Raw genomic sequence first — 20459 nt, forward strand, 5'->3', positions numbered from 1 at the left:
ATATATATAGCGGGGCACACGGAAATAGGGGGCCATAAATCATCAAAATAACTGTTCAAATTAAGACACGTTTTGCGGGAATGCAGCTGGTGAAAAACTATTTCGGTTTTCTTGAACCTAGGAAAATTTTTAATATACCAGAAACAGATATTCCAAACCATTGTTTGAATCTCAGAAAAAAATAGCCACAATTTTCTCATATCAATTCGAATCTCAATTTACTCTTGTACTTCTATTAACATGGAGCATATTTCTACAGATTCTTTTTTGAGATTCGTGCGACGATCGGTAACAATTATATTGTATTTACTAAAATACTGTTACGTAAGGGTGGGTGGAGGATCCAAGTCAAAAGCCAACAGTCGTTTCACAGCATTTATTGATGATTCAGGAGATACACGCAGTGTCACTGCCAAGTCCAGAATGACATGATATCGCCTACGTACCGCCTTATAAAGGGTAGATCTCTCAGGACGCCTAATCTGTTTACCTGTTGTATAGTCACGTATTCGGATATGTATTTCCAAGAGATTGGGTCTTCCCATACCGATTCTGAGAAATAACTAATAACGGTCATTGTTTAGCCTAAATGCACTTAGAGTCCAGATATAATCTTTGGAAGTAAGTGCATGCATTTAGTTAACCGATAACAGATATCCGTTGGTCTAAGTACAACTCGCTCAATCCACGGCGTACGTAACAATACTTTTCAGCATCCACACTATTGACAGGACACCAAACAGATTTTATAGAGGCACAACCAAACTCTTCATATTTAATTTTTGTTGCCATCAATAATAGCAATATGTATATCCGGCGTGAATTCACTTTCTCTATTAATTGTCTTAAAAGTGCTGATATCCTTCAAAATATTGAGCCTCCGTTAATACATTAAACAATGGCAGGTTTCTAAAAAACAAAACTGCTTCTTTAACATTAATATTAGATTTTGAACCTGCCACAGATGGTTTTAATAGTTTAATAAATGTGCGGAGGAATAGATTTGTCTTGAGTGCGAGTCTAGTTTTAAGACTCTTTTTTGAGCAGCCTTTTGGATACACAGCTCCAACTGTCTTATTTTGTTTACAGTAGTAGACATAAGCAGTTGCTTGGTTTCAACAGGAAAAACACCGTCTATGGTAAACTGCAAGCACTGTTTTATCCCCTCAATTTCTTCACATAATAAATGGGCAAAGGGATAGGAAGACACTTCTAAATTGTCTATTAATTTTATAAATTTTATGCAAATTTCACATTTGTTTGTTATTTTAGCATCTATTCGCATATTTTATGAATTTTAGCATCAATTAAGCAGTAAGAGCAATATGCCCAAAATACAAGACATTCCGCATGCTGTGGCATAGGTTGCCGACCTCTGTTTTAACATCCGTACATGCATCGCGGTTATATTTCAATAATGTTAAAATATTGTTATATTGAAGAAATCATATTTATTCTAACTTATGATATGTTAGGGTTTCTTATGATATCCTAGGGTTTCTGAAAACCCGACATATCCGGGTCCAAAATCAAATTCAAAAATTTGCAGATTTTCAATTCAAATTTTATTTTGTTTCATTATACAATTCTGGAAAAATATTATAGGTGATAAAAAACATATAATAAAGAAATACAAATATAATACAGTATGTATATCATAAATTAAATTTTTTATTTAGTTTTCCTAATTTGAACATATGTAATAATACTTGAGAAACACCAAAGCATTGAGAGACTTATCCCCATTGAAGTATAATGTATAGAATAGTCATTCCTAACAAAAGTATCGCTTAAAAGCGAGCCATCGAAGAGAGAGACGGAAAGTCAGAAGAGAGACTAAAGAGTGAAGAAAAAAAATTCGTGGAAGTGATCGTCCCTTGACGTTCAGGGACGCACGGGCACATACAGATGTTCGGACTTTGTCGAACTAATACTACCACACAATTTCACTAGTAGAGCTTATTTCAAAGAGATCCTACTGCTACAGAGATTAACAATCAACTGAGCAAAACAGCCGAAATCTCCGTTTGAACGTAGTTTTTGTAGTAACATTTTTGTAAGCTAAGAGCGCTTCTACCCATTCTACTTCAATGCTTATACCCCAATGCCGATCTCAGATTAGTGCAAAAATTATTAGATACCGAAAATGTTCTTTCTTTATCTGTAGATGTAAGAACTTGAAATTACGAGGGCGAGAAAGAAAGTTTGTTAATTATGGCCCAATCGTCTAGATAGATAAGTGCCGCAGTAGCTCTACATTCCAGCTCAACACGGGACCCCAGCATGAATACCCATATTTCTACTAAGCTGACATATCATAGTAAATGATTTTGAACAAATGTCACATTTGTGTGGTTTTCACCCAGTATGAATACCCATCTGTTTACTAAGCTGATATTTCGTATTAAATGATTTTGAACAAATTTCACATTTGTGTGATTTTACCTCAGTATGAATACCCATATGTCTACTAAGGTGATATTTCATAGTAAATGATTTTGAACAAATGTCACATTTGTTTGGTTGTACCCCAGTATGAATAACTATATGTGCACTAAGATGTTGTTTCGAAGTAAATGATTTTGAACAAATGTCACATTTGTTTGGTTTTACCCCAGTATGAATACCTATATGTGAACTAAGATATCGTTTCGTAGTAAATGATTTTGAACAAATGTCACATTTGTGTGGCTTTACCCCAGTATGAATAACTATATGTGCACTAAGATTTTGTTTCGTGGTAAAAGATTTTGAACAAATGTCACATTTGTATGGCTTTAACCCAGTATGAATACCCATATGTACACTAAGCATTTGTTTCGCAGTAAATGATTTTGAACAAATGTCACATTTGTGTGGCTTTACCCCAGTATGAATACCTATATGTGCACTAAGATTTTGTTTCATAGTAAAAGATTTTGAACAAATGTCACATTTGTATGGCTTTAACCCAGTATGAATACCCATATGTACACTAAGCATTTGTTTCGCAGTAAATGATTTTGAACAAATGTCACATTTGTGTGGCTTTACCCCAGTATGAATACCCATATGTCTACTAAGAATGTTTTTCATCGTAAATGATTTCGAACAAATGTCACAGTTGTGTGGTTTTCACCCAGTATGAATACCCATATGTCTACTAAGATGTTGTTTCGTAATAAACGATTTTGAACAAATATCACATTTGTGTGGTTTTACCCCAGTATGAATACCTATATGTGCACTAAGATGATGTTTCGTAATAAACGATTTTGAACAAATGTCACATTTGTGTGGTTTTACCTCAGTATGAATACCCATATGACTACTAAGCTGATATTTCGTATTAAATGATTTTGAACAAATGTCACATTTGTGTGGTTTTACCCCAGTATGAATACCCATATGTACAGTAAGGTATCGTTTCCTGTTAAAAGATTTTGAACAAATGTCACATTTGTATGTCTTTAACCCAGTATGACTACCTATATGTGCACTAAGATGTTGTTTCGAAGTAAATGATTTTGAACAAATGTCACATTTGTGTGGCTTTACCGCAGTATGAATACCTATATGTGAACTAAGATATTGTTTCAAAGTAAATGATTTTGAACAAATGTCACATTTGTGTGGCTTTACCGCAGTATGAATACCTATATGTGAACTAAGATATTGTTTCAAAGTAAATGATTTTGAACAAATGTCACATTTGTGTGGTTTTACCCCAGTATGAATACCCATATGTACAGTAAGGTATCGTTTCCTGTTAAAAGATTTTGAACAAATGTCACATTTGTATGTCTTTAACCCAGTATGACTACCTATATGTGCACTAAGATGTTGTTTCGAAGTAAATGATTTTGAACAAATGTCACATTTGTGTGGCTTTACCCCAGTATGAACACCTATATGTGCACTAAGATTTTGTTTCATAGTAAATGATTTTGAACAAATGTCACATTTGTATGGCTTTAACCCAGTATGAATACCCATATGACTACTAAGCTGATATTTCGTATTAAATGATTTTGGACAAATGTCACATTTGTGTGGATTTACCCCAGCATGCATACCCAAATGTACAGTAAGCATTTGTTTCTCAGTAAATGATTTTGAACAAATATCACATTTGTGTGGCTTTACCCCAGTATGAATACCCATATGTCTACTAAGACTGTGTTTCATAGTAAATGATTTTGAACAAATGTCACATTTGAGTGGCTTTACCCCAGTATGAATACCCATATGTGCACTAAGATGTTGTTTCGTAATAAACGATTTTGAACAAATGTCACATTTGTGTGGCTTTACCCCAGTATGAATACCTATATGTGCACTAAGATGTTGTTTCGTAATAAACGATTTTGAACAAATGTCACATTTGTATGGTTTTACCTCAGTATGAATACCCATATGACTACTAAGCTGATATTTCGTATTAAATGATTTTGGACAAATGTCACATTTGTGTGGTTTTACCCCAGTATGCATACCCATATGTACAGTAAGGTATCGTATCCCGTTAAAAGATTTTGAACAAATGTCACATTTGTATGTCTTTAACCCAGTATGACTACCTATATGTGCACTAAGATGTTGTTTCCAAGTAAATGATTTTGAACAAATGTCACATTTGTGTGGTTTTACCCCAGTATGAATACCTATATGTGCACTAAGACTTTGTTTCGTAGTAAATGATTTTGAACAAATGTCACATTTGTGTGGCTTTACCCCAGTATGAATACCTATATGTACACTAAGACTTTGTTTCGTAGTAAATGATTTTGAACAAATGTCACATTTGTATGGCTTTAACCCAGCATGAATACCCATATGTACACTAAGCACTTGTTTCGCAGTAAATGATTTTGAACAAATGTAACATTTGTGTGGCTTTACCCCAGTATGAATACCCATATGTCTATTAAGACTGTATTGCATAGTAAATGATTTTGAACAAATGTCACATTTGTGTGGCTTTACCCCAGTATGAATACCCATATGTCTACTAAGACTGTGTTTCATAGTAAATGATTTTGAACAAATGTCACATTTGAGTGGCTTTACCCCAGTATGAATACCTATATGTGCACTAAGATGTTGTTTCGTAATAAACGATTTTGAACAAATGTCACATTTGTGTGGCTTTACCCCAGTATGAATACCTATATGTGCACTAAGATGATGTTTCGTAATAAACGATTTTGAACAAATGTCACATTTGTGTGGTTTTACCTCAGTATGAATACCCATATGACTACTAAGCTGATATTTCGTATTAAATGATTTTGAACAAATGTCACATTTGTGTGATTTTACCCCAGTATGAATACCCATATGTGTACTAAGGTTAGATTTTATAGTAAATGATTTTGAACTAATGCCACATTTGTGTGGCTTTACCCCAGTATGAATTCCTATATGTGAACTAAGATTTCGTTTCGAAGTAAATGATTTTGAACAAATGTCACATTTGTGTGGCTTTACCCCAGTATGAATACCTATATGTGCACTAAGATTTTTTTTCGTAGTAAATGATTTTGAACAAATGTCACAATAATACAGCTTTCTTCGAGTATCCGAGTTTTTTTGTTTCACACTATTGATTTTATGATCCAATTCAGAATTTGTAGGGCACATCTCATCTAAAGCATTTCGACATGTTAATTCTTCCACTAGAATGTGTGTATTGGAATCTATTATTGCTTCCACATTATCTCTCGAAGTATTTTTTCCTCCAGGTGTCTAAAATATAAACCGAACGTTATTCATTTAAACATGTATGTATATTTATAGTGTGATTAGATGTCATTTTACATGTCAATTTGTTTAGAATCGATCTAAAGCACTAGAAACCCATTGACTTACCTCGCCATCGTCGGGTGAACTGGAAATTTTGGGTGGGCAATCAGCACCCAACTCATCTTCCCATATTAAATCTTCCAGCAAAACCTCCTCCGGCTTGACTTTCAAACACTTGTCTAATTCCAGCCTCGACGTTGTGTCATTCCGAAAACAAGAGTTTCGAAAGGTGTCGAGCAATTCCAGATTGTTGAGACAAGAAAGGCATATCGTATCTGGCAGATGGTCACCTTTCCTAACCTGCAAATGTGAAAGGCAAAGGTAAAGATCACGAGGAGTAGCGAATTAACAATAGCAATGGCTTACACTTGGTAAGTGACGGCGACTGACCCGCAGCTGACAGCAGGTCCAAATGCGTTGCACCAAACGCTGAGGTGGATGAGGGTCGTCATGGATGGAGACGAAGGACCCTGCTGGACCCTGCTGGCAGAGACAAAGTCTGCACTCCATCGCTACCTGAGAGAGGAAGAAGCTCAATAGTGTCCTCGATAAGTCGATTAGTCGATAGTCGACAATGGATGCCTAGACGCTTGTAGTAGGCTTGTGTAGTTCGCGAACGAACTAGGTCGCTCCTAGAGCGCTCCCACAGGTGAACTATTCGAACGAGTTCCCTCCCTCCTCGTTCCTTAGTTCACTAGTTCGTGACCGAATGAGTGAGAGTGAGACGGCACTACACTTACTGCCGCTCGCTCACTGCACATGCGCGTCTTGTTCACTCTTACGATCTAGTTCGTTCGCGAACTACACAAGACAGTCGTTCGCGAACTACACAAGAATTTCATTAGTTTGTGACCGAAAGAACGAGAGTGACGTTAACCGAACGTTAAATAAATTTTAAAATAATAAGACTCTGTCGTTATCAGGTAGCTTATGCTTCTAATGTATAATAACAATTACTATTAACAATTAATTCATTTCTTTAATATACTTTAAAAATAGTTTACGTATAGGGTTAATGTGTTTTGTTATAGGCTATTTGTTACGATGTCATCAAAAAGAAAACATAGCCCCTTGTGGACTCATTTTACAGAAGACATTGATAATAAAAAAGCGAAATGTAACCATTGTTCAACAATAATAAGTTTTGCGGGCGGATCGAATGGTAATTTAACCCGACATATGAAAACAAAACACCTTTTGATCCCATTAACTACTGAAAGACAAACACCGATATTACCTAGTTTAAACTCACTTCAATCAAGTCAAAGCACATGTGAATCGGAGAATATAATTTCAGCATCATCAAATATAGTAGACTCCCAACAATCGATGACCCAATACATTCGTAGACCACCGCCAGTTCGAAAGATTGAGCAAATTGATAAACAACTTGTTAAGATGGTAGCTAAAGGGCATCACGCCTTAAGAATCGTAGAAGAAACAGAATTTCGTAAACTTATTGAATTAGTTTCTCAATGCCCAGGCTATAAACTACCATCAAGAAAAACGTTATCGGAAAATTTAATGTCAAGAATTCACAATGACGTCATGGCTGAAGCAACAATAAAGGTACAAGCAGCACCAGCGTTGTCTCTTAGTACTGCTGGTTGGACGTCTAGAAATAACGACAGATATATAGCTATTGTAGCTCATTTTATAAATGAAAAGACTAAACTTCACTCAGTATTACTTGGTTGTATCAATTATAAAGAGCGACATACTAGTCAAAACTTGTGCGACTTTATGAAAGTTGTTATGGCAGAATGGAACATTTCACACAAAGTTGCCGCCATTGTTAGCGATAATGCAGCAAATATCTTATCTGCTGTTAGACTTGGTGATTGGCGGTCCATCTCATGTTTCGCTCACTCTCTAAATCTTGTTGTACAATAAGCTACGAAAAAGATATGTGACGTTTTGGGAAAAGTTAAAAATATTGTCGAGTTTTTTAATCGTAGCACACAAGGAAAACATAAATTGGCTGCTACGCAGCAGTAAATGAATTTGCCTGTTCTTAAGCTCAAGCAGGATGTACAAACCCGCTGGAATTCCACTTTTGACATGCTCAAGCAAATAGTACAGGTAAAGGATGCAGTGATTGCTACCGTTGCACTTCTACGCCCTGATTTAACTTTAAATGAAGGGGACTGGGAAGTCATAGAGGAAGTTTTACCGTTACTCAGTCCATTCTACGAGATTACCGTAGAAATAAGTGCCGAGAAAAACGTCACTTTATCTAAAATAATAATTTTGTGTAATTTACTAAAATTTTTTTTACAAAAACATGTTTCTTACAATACAAAAATAGTTGATGTGCAGTCTCTGCTAAAGAAAGGCATGGAAGAGCGTTTCAAAGATATAGAGAAGAATATGTTATACGCAGAGTGTACGATTTTGGATCCTCGATTTAAGACGAGGGGATTCAAAAATCAAAGAGCCTGTGAAATGGTAGTACAAGCCCTTAGAAATAAAATCGGCCAAGTACAATTAGTTCAAGGGGATACTCCAGAGGCTGTTCCTACTTCCAGCGACGCATCAACATCTATACCTAGTAATAAAAATAGCTGCATATGGGATGAATACGACCAAGAAATACAAAAAATTACTAGGCCAGATAACCAGCTTGCTGCCGGCATTCGCGAATTAGATAAATACCTAAATGAAGAGTATCTAAATCGTAAAGAAGATCCGCTTCAATGGTGGCATGAACGTCGTTTGATATACCCTCACGTTTACGCGTATGTTTTGAAAAGATTTTGTGTCGTAGCAACATCTGTGCCCTGCGAACGCGTTTTTTCAGCGACGGGTCAAGTCCTTAATGAACGTAGAACACTATTGTCATCGAATAAAGTGTCCAAATTGATATTTTTACACAGTAATATGTAATATTTTTTTCCATTTTATTTTTTTTATACATACGATCTCACTCAAACAAGTCATTATGTTTAATTGTTAGGTAACAACTTTATAAGTGTAAGTGATATTTTTTATAAGAACTAACCAGTACCTAATAGTTATATAATTGTTGATTATTTCTAAAAAAATATAAAAAATTTGATTATTTTTGTTTTCTTTTTTGCGTCATGTGTTATTCTTTCATCGAGCCAAAACGAGCGAACGATCTGCGAGCGAACGAACGAGCGAACGAACGAGCGAACGATCTGCCTTTCACTGATTCGAGCTGGGAGCTGACGAACTAGAAGAGCGAACTAGTTCGTTTAGGAGCGGCGAACTAAACTGAGCGATCTCAGCTGTTGCGAACTACTATGCCCAAGCCTACTAGACGCTTGTAGAAGCTTAAGACTAGGGTTGCCAACTTTTTCAGAGACAATTCCGGGACGCGTCGAGGCTAGAGGTTGTGATCAAGAAATGTCGTCTCGAGATTTCGCGAGAAATTTTGATTCTCGTTTCTCGAGAATATTTTATTGTAAGATTTCGAGATTCTCATATCTCGAGAATATTTTATTATGAAAATTCGAGATTCTCGTATCTCGAGAAATCGTTTATTAGAATCTCGAAAATATCGAGAATATTTTTAATTTATCACTACATGTTTTTGCTCAATAAACTGACTGATTTGTATACTTGTTAACTCGTAAATAATTTTGTGAAGTATTTTAATATGTAAAGATGATCCGTATTTTTATTATTTGTCCGGTAAGTTATTATTCGGTCATCATATAAGTACATATACACATGTTACAACGAAATCGCACTATTTTTAAGTTACATACATATATGTATGTGCATATAGGTACTAGTTACTAGTGCGAAAGTATTCGTTTATGATATATCACTAAAACTCTAGTGAAAATATATTTTCACTGAAGTAAGACCCCACTGTAACACACGCGAAACAAAGATTTTTGATTTATTATTTATTTATTCGAGTATTTGTTCCTTAGGTATTAATCAATTTATAGTAATTATTTCAATATGCATAGATGGTCAGTATTTTTATTATTATTTGTCCGGTCACAAAAATACGGGCAAAGCCGGGTAGCAACACTGGGAATTTTATAGCGGCTATACGACATGGTCGATTATCTGTCACCGTCTTGCAAGCTGGGACCAACTCGGCCATGTTGCTTGGCTTCTTCTTTACTTCCATCCCAACTGTCATATTAAATAGTCGCGTCTTCAACAATTCCGTCGTTTCATCATCGACATGGTCGAGTTTCGGTCACCATCATGCGAGTTGGACCAACTCGGCTATGTTGGTTCGGTAAACGGACTACTAGTCAAATGTAAACCTGTCACAGGACAACTGGTCGCTCTAGATCGGTCACTCGTGATCATCCGTCACGCTAAAACTGGTCACGAGAAAACTAGTCACAAGCTAAAACTGGTCACACGCTAAAACTGGTCACGAGAAAACTGGTCATGAAAAAACTGGTCACACGCTAAAACTGGTCACGAGAAAATTGGTCACACGCTAAAACTGGTCACGAGAAAACTGGTCACACGCTGAAACTGGTCACGAGAAAACTGGTCAGACCCAAAAATTTCAAATTGGTCACACAAACAAAAATATTCTCAAATACTTTTTATTTACGAAATTTTTATTATTATCGACTAGACATATGTTCGAGCCAAAGGCTCTCGCGGCCGTTGTTTGTGGTCTTCGCGAAGAGTTCGCGGGCATCTGTCAGCTCATCTGACGCTCTCTAGCCTCTAGCCACGCCGAGAAGGTTGGCAATCGCTTTTGCGTTCATTTCACTTTGACAGTTCGTATGTCAAATCACAAATCTTAATTCACCGCGGCATATCAAATCTACATAAATAAATCGTCGGTAACATTATTTGTTTATCTTTGTTACATTGTATAACATTTTCTATATGTCATCTATATATTATAATATTATGGGGGATGAACGAATGAGACGACTGGCATATTAAATAACTTTGTAACTATTTCATGTGTAAAAATGTATAGGAAATTGCACTTTGGGACCTTAAGTTTGGGTATTTCAACAAAACAAATTTCTTACGATATACACAAACAACTAATACATGCTTTAACATACCAAGGATCGGTTAACTTTTTTTATTAGGCTCGAAATGTAAGTTTCAATATTTGCGTGGGCCCTTTTGCTGGGCCCATTTCCAACCTCAAGATTATGTATATATTACCTATGTAACAACTACCTACTGAAATAAAAATGGGAATAAACAAATTTCCGTGAATAGTATAAACTGAATTGCTTAAAACAATTTTGATAGGACGATTCATCATCAACCTTCGATTTAAATTTACTACATACTTTCAAAATAACATTTGATTATACTTCGACGATGTAGTAAGATTTAAATACACAATTTTAAACAGTTTCCGAATATAAAATCTATTCCTAATCTATGTAGACACATCCATGTATAAAGAAATATACGATAGGGGCCCCCTCCCCAAAATCCAGATTTTCGATTAACATTAATTGAAAATATTATGCATTGTTTTCAGGGACGTAATTGGGGGGGGGGGGGGGGGAATTCCTAAATTAAGGAATAGTGTGAATTTAGAAAATATTATGAATTTAATGATTAATTATATACTACGAATTTATGAATGCTACGTGTATTTCTTATGTATGCTACTTTTGGGTAAACTAATAAAATAATCGCTGCTATGTGCTTTGAAAAAAAAAAGATTTTATTATTTCGAGGCAAGTATATTTTGGTTTTTAAGTGGTATGCCTCAGGTAAAATTCTTAGAAATTGTTCATCCTATGGAGCGAATCGTTAGTTTACCCTTTACTTTATTTTGTCTCAAAAACAGATGTATAACGTTTATTTTTCCGAAAGTTTGTATATTTTTTGTTTTCAAGAAAAGTTTTAAATTAATATTTTACTGAATCAGTTCAATCACAAATGGTTTTATTTCTCATATTTTTATTTTATTTGCAGACGTCCATTCTCTCAAAAAACAACGAATGAGATGGATTTAAAGTTCATGTGTAACGAATTCGGTCCAAAAAAAGTTTTAGTTATTTAATAAAATTGCTTTCTGAAACCTTATCAAATTTAGTACATAAAGAATACAAATATAAATTTTCAGCTTGATACGTTCAGGGGTGTGGATGCGAACCGAAAATTTAAAGAATGTAGCCAAACTCCCAAAATTAGTATGCCACTATGGGAGTATTTTTTGCGTGAAGCATCGGGAGAGTTTGCAAAATGCAATTGAACGTTTTTAAAATATGAAAACATGCAAATTGAACTTTTTTTTCTTATACATTTGAAATCCCGGTGATAGCACTGGGATCCCGGGATCGGAAATTCCCAGCACCGCAATCCCGGTGCTGAAGTAACCTTCCAGGATTGGAAGCATTAATATACATATATAAAATAATAAAAAGACACACAGAAACACACACTCAGGCACACAAAGCCACACACATTTTTCTATATTATGTAAACGTGATCAGTGGTCGATTCAGAGTTCGAATTATCGCATGATCCCAAAACTTTATTTATTGTACGTTACGTAACTTTATTTAACGTACATTATGTACATAGATAGTCGGTAGAAATTAAGTTAATTGATAGTTTTTTAGTGACACAGTTTGATGGTCGATTTTTGGAAAGAATATTTTCCATTTTTATTACGATATAAAAAAGATTTTTTGAAAAAAACTCAATTTGACCAATCTTTGCCTGCCCCCCCAAGAAAAAGCTGAAATGACGTCTCTGATTGTTTTCTACCGAAAGTAAAAGCCACTTTTATGCCGCATTATTTTATGATGCATTCTATTTACCTAGGACAAGGGTTAAAACGAAATATACAATGTAATTTATGGATCTATTTTGCTTTTGCCATTTTTCTTGTACCTAAATTTGTTAATTCTCATTTTTGAAAATTTTATTGATTTTTTACCCTTGATTTTTAGCGTGATGGAAAGAAGAAAATTTAGATATTTGGGGGGGGGGGGGACAAATTTTTTTAACCCTGGGTCAAAGTCAAAGGGGACCCCCCTTTGACTCCTGGCATGCACTAATTTCAGTCCCAGTCCACCACTGCGTGCACCTGTGGCATAGGTTGCCGACCGCTGTTTCAACATCCGTACATGCATCGCGGTTATATTTCAATTATGTTAAAATATTGTTATATTTTAACATAATATTTAATATTTAACATAATATTAAACATAATATTGTTATATTTTAACATAATTAATATTTATTCTAACTTATGATATGTTAGGGATTCTTATGATATCCTAGGGTTTCTGAAAACCCGACATATCCGGGTCCAAAATCAAATTCAAAAATTTCCAGATTTTCAATTCAAATTTTATTTTGTTTCATTATACAATTCTGGAAAAATATTATAGGTGATAAAAAACATATAATAAAGAAATACAAATATAATACAGTATGTATATCATAAATTAAAATTTTTATTTAGTTTTCCTAATTTGAACATATGTAATAATACTTGAGAAACACTAAGGCATTGAGAGACTTATCCCCCAATGCCGACCTCAGTTTAGTGCAAAAATTATTAGATACCGAAAATGTTCTTTCTTTATCTGTAGATGTAGGTATAACGGTGCAAGGAGCATTATTTTAATAACTGGAGATATGGTATAAGCAAAAATTGTTCCTCTGAAGGTCGTTTTCAATTTACCTATGTACATACTTTTATTTTATTTTACTATTCAAACCTAACTATAACAACACTAAAGCAATTTTACAATTTTTTTTAGTAAGGGGAGTAAGTTTAGAACGGAAGTGAAACCAGACGCTTTAGCCTAGTGCAGTGGTTATTAACTGCACTTGCACCGCGAGCTTGTTGCAAGTGCACCGAAAAAAATAAATTTATGCTAAAAACAGAAAAATCCTTGAACTAGTTAAAATAGGATTCGTTCGATTCATAAATGAAAAAACAAAATAGTGAATCAATATATCTACGCGTACGATACAACAAGATGTTTTTTATTTTATTTATTCATATTTAGAACAATTTAAAATATCATGGGAGTTATGTGTAGGAATTTGTACGCATGGTGTTCCGTCAATGGTAGGCTTATGATTAAAGGATTTGTTGCCCTTGCAAAAACAAGAATGAAAAACTTTTTATGTTTTCTCGAGTAATTGTAACATAATTTCATTGAATATGTTGGCATTTACGACAAATAGTCTTTAATTCGACAAGATGACCCCAAATGCTAAATGCATACGTCAAAGAGTTCACAAACACAGAATCGTATACCAAGCATTTTTCATGGAAACCCAAACCCCATGAGCGACTACAAAGGAGACCAATACGACCAAAGGAAGCCTAATGCTATCCCAATATGACCATTGAATGTAAGCCTGACATCGATAACAACACCCAAATAAGTGGACTCGTTGACAAATTTGATCTTACAGTCTCCGAGTTTGATATTAGGGGCTCTAACAAGATAACCCTTTATTAGTAAGAACTCGGACTTACGAGGGCGAGAAAGAAAGTTTGTTAAATATGGCCCAATCGTCTAGATAGATAAGTGCCGCAGTAGCTCTACATTCCAGCTCAACACGGGACCCCAGCATGAATACCCATATGTCTACTAAGGTGATATTTCATAGTAAATGATTTTGAACAAATGTCACATTTGTGTGGTTTTCACCCAGTATGAATACCCATATGTCTACTAAGATGTTGTTTCGTAATACATGATTTTGAACAAATGTCACATTTGTGTGGCTTTACCCCAGTGTGAATACCCATATGTCTACTAAGAATGTGTTTCATAGTAAATGATTTTGAACAAATGTCACATTTGTATGGTTTTACCCCAGTATGAATAACTATATGTGCACTAAGATGTTGTTTCGAAGTAAATGATTTTGAACAAATGTCACATTTGTGTGGCTTTACCCCAGTATGAATACCTATATGTGAACTAAGATATTGTTTCGTAGTAAATTATTTTGAACAAATGTCACATTTGTGTGGTTTTACCCCAAGTATGAATATCTATATGTGCACTAAGATTTTGTTTCGTCGTAAATGATTTTGAACAAATGTCACATTTGTATGGCTTTAACCCAGTATGAATACCCATATGTACACTAAGCATTTGTTTCGCAGTAAATGATTTTGAACAAATGTCACATTTGTATGGCTTTAACCCAGCATGAATACCCATATGTCTACTAAGGTGATATTTCATAGTAAATGATTTTGAACAAATGTCACATTTGTGTGGTTTTACCCCAGTATGAATACCTATATGTGCACTAAGATTTCGTTTCGAAGTAAATGATTTTGAACAAATATCACATTTGTATGGTTTTAACCCAGTATGAATAACTATATGTGCACTAAGATATTGTTTCGTAGTAAATGATTTTGAACAAATGTAACATTTGTGTGGCTTTACCCCAGTATGAACACCCATATGTGCACTAAGATGTTGTTTCCAAGTGAATGATTTTGAACAAATGTCACATTTGTATGGCTTTAACCCAGTATGAATACCTATATGTGAACTAAGATATTGTTTCGTAGTAAATGATTTTGAACAAATGTCACATTTGTGTGATTTTACCCCAGTATGAATACCCATATGTCTACGAAGGTGATATTTCATAATAAATGATTTTGAACAAATGTCACATTTGTGTGATTTTACCCCAGTATGAATACCCATATGTCTACTAAGGTGATATTTCATAGTAAATGATTTTGAACAAATGTCACATTCGTATGGCTTTACCCCAGTATGAATACCTATATGTGCACTAAGATTTCGTTTCGAAGTAAATGATTTTGAACAAATGCCACATTTGTGTGATTTTACCCCAGCATGAATACCCATATGTCTACTAAACTGATATTTCATAGTAAATGATTTTGAACAAATGTCACATTTGTGTGGCTTTACACCAGTATGAATACCTATATGTGCACTAAGATTTTGTTTCATAGTAAATGATTTTTAACAAATGTCACATTTGTATGGCTTTAACCCAGTATGAATACCCATATGACTACTAAGCTGATATTTCGTATTAAATGATTTTGTACAAATGTCACATTTGTATGTCTTTAGCACAGTATGAATACCCATATGTCTACAAAGAATGTGTTTCATAGTAAATGATTTTGAACAAATGTCACATTTGTATGGCTTTAACCCAGTATGAATACCCATATGACTACTAAGCTGATATTTCGTATTAAATGATTTTGAACAAATGTCACATTGTTAATTGTGTGGCTTTACCCTAGTATGAATACCTATATGTGAACTAAGATATTGTTTCGTAGTAAATGATTTTGAACAAATGCCACATTTGTGTGGTTTTACCCCAGTATGAATACCCATATGTCTACTAAGCTGATAATTCCTAGTAAATGATTTTGAACAAATGTCACATTCGTATGGCTTTACCCCAGCATGAATACCTATATGTGTACTAAGAATGTGTTTCGTAGTAAATGATTTTGAACAAATGTCACATTTGTGTGGCTTTACCCCAGTATGAATACCTATATGTGCACTAAGATTTCGTTTCGAAGTAAATGATTTTGAACAAATGCCACATTTGTGTGGTTTTACCCCAGTATGAATACCCATATGTCTACTAAGCTGATATTTCCTAGTAAATGATTTTGAACAAATGCCACATTTGTGTGATTTTACCCCAGCATGAATACCCATATGTATACTAAACTGATATTTCATAGAAAATGATTTTGAACAAATGTCACATTCGTATGGCTTTACCCCAGCATGAATACCTATATGTGCACTAAGATTTTGTTTCGTAGTAAATGATTTTGAACAAATGTCACAATAATGCAGCTTTCTTCGAGTATCCGAGTTTTTTTGTTTCACACTATTGATTTTATGATCCAATTCAGAATTTGTAGGGCACAACTCATCTAAAGCATTTCGACATGTTAATTCTTCCACTAGAATGTGTGTATTGGAATCTATTATTGCTGCCACATTATCTCTCGAAGTATTTTTTCCTCCAGATGTCTAAAATATAAACCGAACGTTATTCAATTAAACATGTATGTATATTTATAGTGTGATTAGATGTCATTTTACATGTCAATTTGTTTAGAATCGATCTAAAGCACTAGAAACCTATTGACTTACCTGGCCATCGTCGGGTGAACTGGAAATGTTGGGTGGGCAATCAGCACCCAACTCATCTTCCCATATTAAATCTTCCAGCAAAACCTCCTCCGGCTTGACTTTCAAACACTTGTCTAATTCCAGCCTCGACGTTGTGTCATTCCGAAAACAAGAGTTTCGAAAGGTGTCGAGCAATTCCAGATTGTTGAGACAAGAAAGGCATATCGTATCTGGCAGATGGTCACCTTTCCTAACCTGCAAATGTGAAAGGCAAAGGTAAAGATCACGAGGAGTAGCGAATTAACAATAGCAATGGCTTACACTTGGTAAGTGACGGCGACTGACCCGCAGCTGACAGCAGGTCCAAATGCGTTGCACCAAACGCTGAGGTGGATGAGGGTCGTCATGGATGGAGACGAAGGACCCTGCTGGACCCTGCTGGCAGAGACATAGTCTGCACTCCATCGCTACCTGAGAGAGGAAGAAGCTCAATAGTGTCCTCGATAAGTCGATTAGTCGATAGTCGACAATGGATGCCTAGACGCTTGTAGAAGCTTAAGACTAGGGTTGCCAACTTTTTCAGAGACAATTCCGTGACGCGTCGTGGCTAGAGGTTGTGATCATGAAATGTCGTCTCGAGATTTCTCGAGAAATTTTGATACAATTATAATATAGTATTGTCGATGTTCTCACAGGTGTTTTTTTTTTAACAAAATCTTAGTGCACATATAGGTATTCATACTGGGGTAAAGCCACACAAATGTGACATTTGTTCAAAATCGTTTATTACGAAATAACATCTTAGTAGACATATGGGTATTCATACTGGGTGAAAACCACACAAATGGGACATTTGTTCAAAATCATTTACGATGAAAAACATTCTTAGTAGACATATGGGTATTCATACTGGGTTAAAACCACACAAATGTGACATTTGTTCAAAATCATTTACTATGATATGTCAGCTTAGCCCATATGAACCCACGCGGTCAGTTATGAACTTACACGATGTATGCCAGCGCGGTCATTCACGGCATTTTACAATTTTGCGTCGTAAAATAAAGGGATCACTCAGGCCGGCCGTAAAACCTTTCGTTACGCTTGGTTAGATGTTAGTGATGATTTTTAAGAAAGTCACACGAAATTAAATCAGTTCCTTTTGGAGTTTTGAGGGAATAACATCGAGCGCTTTTCGACTTGCAGATATGTCGAAGAGAAAACATACGTAAGTTTTTTATTTTTACATATTTTTTATTTATCTTTATGTTTCTAATATAGTAGGACTTATTGTATAATATGCAAAAGAGAAATTGCGTTTATATATCTCATATTCCTGAAAAAAAAAATCAAAAGTCGACGGAGTCGTATATGACTCCTTGAGATAATGACACATATTTTCTTCCAGAGAATGCAATTTTACTACTGCAGAGATACGGGAAGAAATTGATAATTGGGACGAGTCTCAACTTCCGGATTCCACATACATACATATTACCACCCCTGGAAACTGATATTCGGTTAAAGAAAAAAGTAGGGTGGAAATCAATCAACCATTTAGTATAAATATGTATAATAAATATATGGGTGGGGGTTGATCAAATGGATAACCATATTTCTAACTATAACATAAGTATTAGAGGGAAAAAATGGTACATGCCTATTTTGTTTTGGAACATCGATGTAGCTGTGAATAACGCTTGGATTCTAAGCAAAAGTTTTGGTTGTAAATTTGATAAATTAGGATTTATCAGACAGGTAAAAGAGACGTTGTGCAAGTGTTATGGTCAAAAACGAATACAATTGGTCCCATTCAGACCCGGCAAAGTTAATCAAAATCAAAAGGAAGTTGGAAGACATTTGATATTAGTCAAACAGAAAAGGAGAAATTGTGGACACTGTAAAAATAAAACGTTTTCCGCTTGTGATAACTGCGAAATTCCATTGCATGACAAATGTTTTGTACCGTATCATAATAATTAATTATTTTGTCTTCATGTATTTTGTTTTTACGACTTTTGAACCCAAAATCTCGTTTATGACATTTCTTCTTTTAAAAGGGTGCACCCTTTTTTTTGTTGACGATGTGTATATGTCACAATATATGTACCTACGTGTGTTATGTTATGCGATTTGAAAATATCATTTTTATCGAAGAGATGCGTGTTTGTTATTTTTAAAATTAATTTTATAAATTTATTAACAATAAAATTAATAATAACCAGAGAGAAAGTATTATAACTGATTATGTGACTCCATTGTGATTTTTGTTTTATTTTAAAAAACATGTTTCATTAGCCCCAAAGGTCGTTCTCGACACCACCTTGAAAAAAATTAAAAATGTTGAAAAATTAATTAATTATCCATCCCTATCCTATAAAAAATATTTCCCATGAAATAACTCAAAGATTTTGGAAAATAAACGAAAAAATAGTCCTGGGCACATGGGACATGTGTTTTCACGCGAGCTCTGGGTTCAAATGGGTTAGTAGACATATGGGTATTCATGCTGGGGTCCCGTGTTGAGCTGGAATGTAGAGATACTGCGGCACTTATTGGGCCATTATTAACAAACTTTAAATTTTAAAATTTATTTGAAAGTACATATATCATACAATTATAATAAAGTATTGTCGATGTTCTCACAGGTATTTTTTTTACTCGAATCATTTCTATTGATATATATATATATATATATATATATATATATATATATATATATATATATATATATATATATATATATATATATATCTAATCTATAATTTGGAAAGAGACTTTGTATGTATGTAAATATCCTTGGTCGTCGTCTTCGTCCGTAGATCGGTGACGTCATCGAACACGTGATTCGATTTTTTTTTTTTCGATCCATGGGCGCCGATTTGTTTTTTTCGATTCAATGGATTCACCCCCGCGGGGGCGCAAAGCGAGTAGTTTCATTGGGCCCCGCCAGGGGCGCCACAAGGGGCGCAGCCCCGAAGGGGGCCCGGGGGGCGCAGCCCCGTGGGGCCCCAGCCTCATGGGGCGCAGCCCCATGGGGCTCAAAAGGGGGCGCCACAAGGGGCGCAGCCCCGTGGGGCCCCGAAGGGGGCCCGGGAGGCCCAGCCTCATGGGGCGCAGCCCCATGGGGCTCAAAAGGGGGCGCCACAAGGGGCACAGCCCCGTGGGGCCCCAGCCTCATGGGGCGCAGCCCCATGGGGCTCAAAAGGGGGCGCCAACAGGGGCACAGCCCCGTGGGGCCCCGAAGGGGGCCCGGGGGGCCGAGCCTCATGGGGCGCAGCCCCATGGGGCTCAAAAGGGGGCGCCCAGCCTCATGGGGCGCAGCCCCATGAGGCTCAAAAGGGGGCGCCACAAGGGGCGCAGCCCCGTGGGGCCCAGCCTCATGGGGCGCAGCCCCATGGGGCTCAAAAGGGGGCGCCACAAGGGGCGCAGCCCCGTGGGGCCCCGAAGGGGGCCCGGGGGGCCCAGCCTCATGGGGCGCAAGCCCTAATAGGCATTAACTAAGGGGGGCGAAGCCCTAGACGGCAATTAATCATGGGGGCGCGGAGGGGCGAAGCCCTAAAAGGCAACTGATCATGGGGGCGAAGCCTTAGACGG

At 35.9% G+C, this 20459-nt stretch overlaps 2 protein-coding genes across 6 annotated transcripts in view; one reads left to right on the plus strand and one right to left on the minus strand.

Moving 5' to 3' along the window:
• LOC143917127 (E3 SUMO-protein ligase ZBED1-like) overlaps positions 1-8846 on the plus strand; it is a 93049-nt gene extending 84203 nt beyond the window's left edge. Inside the window, exons 1-2 of one of the 2 annotated variants that reach the window (XM_077438540.1) lie at positions 6559-6707; positions 6816-8843. In XM_077438540.1, coding sequence (XP_077294666.1) covers positions 7783-8670 — 888 coding nt within the window. In that variant the 5' untranslated portion in view covers positions 6559-6707; positions 6816-7782 and the 3' untranslated portion in view covers positions 8671-8843. Of the gene's footprint in view, positions 1-6558; positions 6708-6815 lie in introns of those variants that run through there. The other variant, XM_077438539.1, reaches the window with a different exon arrangement.
• LOC143917114 (uncharacterized) overlaps positions 1-20459 on the minus strand; it is a 52631-nt gene that overhangs the window by 31297 nt on the left and 875 nt on the right. Inside the window, exons 2-5 of one of the 4 annotated variants that reach the window (XR_013261043.1) lie at positions 6175-6300; positions 5851-6084; positions 3048-5727; positions 1546-2711 (exon numbers count right to left, since the gene is read on the minus strand). The exons of 1 other annotated variant lie outside the window; for it this stretch is intronic. Coding sequence is in view for 1 of the 3 variants with exons in the window: in XM_077438517.1 (XP_077294643.1) it covers positions 15981-16760; positions 16884-17117; positions 17184-17327 (1158 nt within the window). In the remaining 2 variants the exon portion in view is untranslated. Of the gene's footprint in view, positions 1-1545; positions 2712-3047; positions 5728-5850; positions 6085-6150; positions 6473-13055; positions 16761-16883; positions 17118-17183; positions 17334-20459 lie in introns of those variants that run through there. 2 more of the 4 variants (XR_013261042.1, XM_077438517.1) reach the window with 2 other exon arrangements.

The sequence above is a fragment of the Arctopsyche grandis genome, chromosome 9, assembly GCF_051622035.1.
Source record: "Arctopsyche grandis isolate Sample6627 chromosome 9, ASM5162203v2, whole genome shotgun sequence".
NCBI classification, from domain to species: Eukaryota; Metazoa; Arthropoda; class Insecta; order Trichoptera; family Hydropsychidae; genus Arctopsyche; species Arctopsyche grandis.